Source organism: Dacryopinax primogenitus, assembly GCF_000292625.1.
Source record: "Dacryopinax primogenitus strain DJM-731 SS1 chromosome Unknown DACRYscaffold_6, whole genome shotgun sequence".
NCBI classification, from domain to species: Eukaryota; Fungi; Basidiomycota; class Dacrymycetes; order Dacrymycetales; family Dacrymycetaceae; genus Dacryopinax; species Dacryopinax primogenitus.
This window is the reverse complement of record NW_024467203.1, coordinates 961,121-965,779: the sequence shown is the minus strand read 5'-3', so window position 1 is coordinate 965,779 and position 4,659 is coordinate 961,121. Positions and strand designations below refer to the sequence as shown.

General features: G+C 46.7%; 1 protein-coding gene across 1 annotated transcript; it reads right to left on the bottom strand.

The window, feature by feature from the left end:
• Nucleotides 1–2,996: 2,996 nt before the first annotated feature.
• Nucleotides 2,997–3,247, bottom strand: DACRYDRAFT_106419 (uncharacterized protein; the record flags this gene model as incomplete). Its single annotated transcript, XM_040768265.1, has 2 exons — nt 2,997–3,129; nt 3,180–3,247. 2 exons carry the CDS (start codon nt 3,245–3,247, stop codon nt 2,997–2,999), a joined length of 201 nt encoding a protein of 66 aa, XP_040630148.1.
• Nucleotides 3,248–4,659: the final 1,412 nt, after the last annotated feature.

Genomic DNA, 4,659 nt, shown 5'->3' with positions numbered 1-4,659 from the left:
CTTGGCACTCTTAGGTGAGCAGACTTAGTCAGCCTGTGTTGCCCTAACCCACATTCCATATGCTGCTCAATTGATACCTTGACAACAAGGAGCAATCCTTTTTGTGAACTGTGGATGACTATCTTGACATCAATCCTCCTGTTGGTTATCACTGGACAGATGAACTGTTCTGGCTCAGAATTGGTATTCTGTCTCTTCTATGGATTCTCTTCAGCAATACACATATCTCCATTCCTGCTTCTCGTTGCAGGATCCAATGACTTCAAAGCCACACTCACACTCTGCAATGATGTTTGCTTCATTTGCACTTTTGCTCTGAAAGCTGCAGCACACTTGAGCTCATGGGATCAGCTGGCTAGCAATTATGTCACTGATCCTCCAGCAGATTGCCCATTTGCTCAAGCTGCCATAGCTCATTTGATCGCAGATTTTCAGTATCTCCTGGAGACTATCAATGTGGTGAATAAACAGACTGCTTCCTCCAGTGAGTATTGCTGTTGACACCAGTGCATGCAGGTCATGCCAGAAAACTTGCTCACCTGGAAAATGTCCTTCCAGGACCATCAGACTATATGATATAAGCTGAGGAATTACCTACTCTTTGGGCATCCTGACTTCTCTAAGCAGGTTCCACAAGTCTCTTGTCTGATGAATGGCTTGTGCTACTTTGACAACCTCAGAGATGTACATGCACTGTACACTGCTTCCTTCATACGCAATGCTCATCTTTCTCATAGTTCTATGTTCAATGTGCTTTCACTGACTTTCGCTCCTTTATTTACATTCTATATCGCAATCTTACTCTTGATCCTCAAGCATATCTGACTCCAAGGATTTGGTGGCTTCTGCCTGATGATCATATACCATTGCCAATCTGGACATCCCTCAAGAAAGCTCTCAGCCGATTTATCACCAGAGATGGCCTTCCTCCTCTCACAGCCTCAGCAGCTCTGGAAGGCCTATGAGCTGTGTATGCAGTGCTGGAGAAAGGTTCCACCCTGGCTTCACTTATCACTCAAGGTGTGTATCTTCCTCACATCTGCCAGAAAGTTTTGAACATAATGGTGATGGGTTTGGAGTGGCCACCTGCCTCTGCAGGGTTCCAGGTACATGTATACTGCACCCTTGGTCTGGGCAATCATCACCCTATCCTTGACATGAGTGTCTGATGTACCACCAGACAGAGATCAAACCCCATTTTGTGCATCACACTGGAGAATTTGAACAGATGCACAGCACTGAAACACTGGTCAGTGCTCAAGTATGCTTTACAAAATTGGCTTTGCAGTATGGGACTGACCTCCCACAGCTTGCAGTTTCTGACAATGATGGGCACAAATTTAACCATGTCATCTTGGCATCTTTACTTACTTTGAGCTCAAACTTCAATATGCTGTAGTCACTCTAATCTTGGTTTATGTTGACAAATATATGCAATTTTGTCTGAGTGTATCTGTGAAGCTGGTGTGAGTGATCATCACCCTATCCTTGACAGAGAGGATGCATCTGCAGCCTCTTTGGGGCTGCTGACCATCACCCTATGTTCTATCCAAAGAGCATCCTCCCCATCTGAGTGGCATTCATCCATCCAGATGATCTATTCACCTAGCTACATACATGCACAATGCTTAAGTATGTACCTAGCCTCTCTGCCTGTCAAAACTGTGGAATAGATGTTTGATTTCTTTCTCAACTGACTTTGGATTCATGCTTCTTGCCAGGTGCACAATGAGACCCACAGGTGTGCCTTCCATGACTAGAGTTCATTGAGCAGCAGTGCACTCTACTGAATATCCCACCACACTGTTTACTTCTAGCTTGGCTCAACTGGTTGCACTTGCATTATCTGCATTGTCCGAGCAATTCTTCTGCTGGTAGAACCAGTCTTGTTGTGTTTGCCAGAAAGTCACAAGCTTCTCTACATGACCCCAGTGTGTGTTGATTGTCTTATGAGAGACGTCACCCCCCCAAGAGTGAGAACCAAACCAAGCAACCATTTGACCAGCTGAGATTTGGCCATCCCATCCCTCAGCCTTGTGGACCACATAGAAGTTGTTTTCAAGTGCCTGAGGCATGGACAAGGCAGACACAACCTCATTAAAAAGCTGAATCCTTTGGGCAAACCACAGCACAGAGCCAAGGCTGCTCATTTCTTCCATGGGCACCAGACCATTCAAGACCTGATGAACACAAGGAAAGTGGCTGTCGAGGAACAAGGAATGGTGAGTGAAGTTGTCTCCTTGAGCAATCTCCTGTATCCATGGGCTGTTCTGTCACCTTCTCCCCCCTCTTCAAGACCATCCAGTGGCAGGGTTGGCAATCTCAGTGTGTGGGACACTCTCCTCTTCATCAGTGGGTGATATACTTGCTTCCACAGGGGAAGAAGGAATATGGGTCAGCAGTGTAGGAGGGATTGGTGGAGTTGGCATATGGGGAGGAGTGGTAGGCATTTCCCCAAGGAGATTGCACCGGTCTTCTGTGAGCTGAACAAGGTACAGAACATACACTAATCCCTAGAACCATGTGCAGGGGACATGCAGCAGTAGGGCCTCTATGAACTGCTGTGTTTGTTGATTGGTATGATCCATAGGCTGTAACTCAGCTTCATTGGTCTCTTGGCCATCAATATGGCTCCCAAGCATGCCCAGCAGCTGATGTCCAGGCTGGCAATAGAAACAATGTTGTCCCCATTAAGAGGTGGAGGGGATTCAAGATGTTGCAACAGCAAAGTTGCAGTAGTGTGAGGCTGTGAAATGTGTCAAGCCATGTTGGCAGTGCTGCTCAAAGATAGGAGGGAGCAGATTGCTTGCAAAATTCTCCTGTGGCCATTTGTTCTTGATTTTAGCCTGACCAAAGACTCTACCCTCAGCAGAGTTCATCTTGAAAAGTATCACCAATGTCAAGAAGTGTCTCCAAGACGCTTCTAGATGGATAGGGGAAGTGGGTGCAGCACTTCTTGTGGCGCTGTCTAGGTCGGGTTGTGGATAGGGTGATGGTCATCTGCGCTCAGATGGAGCCTCTGCTGCATCCGGGTGATCTTTGTTATGTCTGTTCAGAGGTATGCCCTCCATCCCAGATGTGGTGAGCTGGCTGTGCTCTCTAGCTTGAAGTACAAGCAATCCTAGTAGGCTATGGTGACATCAGCACAGGCAGACAAGGGATTCACAGTGCATGCTCACACATTGGCATGTGCATATTCTGTAGCACTCAGAGGGCCACTAGTGCTTCTCTGCTCATCCATCTCCATTTTGTCATTGCCTAACATGTTTCTCAAATTGATTCCAGAGTCCAATGAGGTATGCAGGAGGGCTGTGGCCTGCTCGGCATCATTGGATGTTCCTGAAGCAGGAGCTGCCAAGTCAAATCCCTCACAATGCCCAGAGGGTTCAAGCGAAGACATATAGTCCAGATATCCTGGATCTGAGTTGATCTGTAGATGTTGAGGAGGAAGGGTTGTGGTCATGAGGTAGGAAGATGGTTCAAGTTGCAGAATGGTTCACTTAGGGTTCACATATTCCATGATGTTCCCACCCCAACCACCTATCCTCAACATGAAGGGTGCTTATGCAGGCACTCACCACCCTATCCTTGACAGAGAGGATGCTCCTGCCCTTGCTGCAAGTGGAGCAGGCAATCATCACCCTATCAGAGATTAATTAAAACTACTGTACAATAGATACATCAGTGTGTGAGCCTGGCACTTATCTCAAGGGCTCTTCACCATCTTTCAGTCAGTGTGAGAAGGTCTGGTTGAACAAACAAGTGATCTAGCTCAACAATAAGAGTGCTGACTTGCTCTGGCATCAGCGCAGAATGAGGGATCAGCAAGTTGATGTTGGACAGTTGAGCAGGGACTTGATCAGTTGGTGTTCTGCTGTGGAAGATGACATATGGGGGAGGCAGCTGGTCTGATTGAACTTGAGCAGAGCTGTAGGGTGTCCAAGAGTTTCCATCCATTGAATCCTCTGCAGTCTCTCCATCTTCTGTACCATATGCAGGAGGATTGCAGTCATACACTGGGTCCTCCACAGGTGTCAGATCAATGCTTCTAGCACCATGCTCCAAGCAACTGGCAAGAAAAAGATCTGCTGGCCACTGGTTGCCATCTGCTAGAGACATGGTATGGTGATTCCATTTGTTCTGAAATGTGACCACATCATCATTGAGATCTTGAAGGAACAGCCAATGGAGAAGCCATATGTGATCTTGATTGAACAGACTCAAGCCATGGCACTCTTCGAGTAAGTGAAAGAACCATGACCATTTTCGACTGAAGGAATTCATGACATCCACCCACATTCTTTCTATGTGAGTATTGTGCACCAAGCAGCCCCAGATGTAGGAGCCATGATTTGATCCTCAATGTTGCACCATCCATTCTGCAACATGAACATTCTCTCTGCTGTGATCTCCAAGAACATGCAAATGTGTGCCAAAGAGCTCAATCACATTAAGAAAAACCAAGAGTACTGAATCAGTGTGATTGGTGGTGTTGACTCAAATGCCAGTGATGCAGCAAGAGTATCCATCCACAAACACATGAATGTGCAACTGCCACCAGACAAGACCATGCTGACCATTGTGATGCCACAAAGAGTTGGGATGTTAGGGCAACACAGGCTGACTAAGTCTGCTCACCTAAGAGTGCCAAGAGTCTAA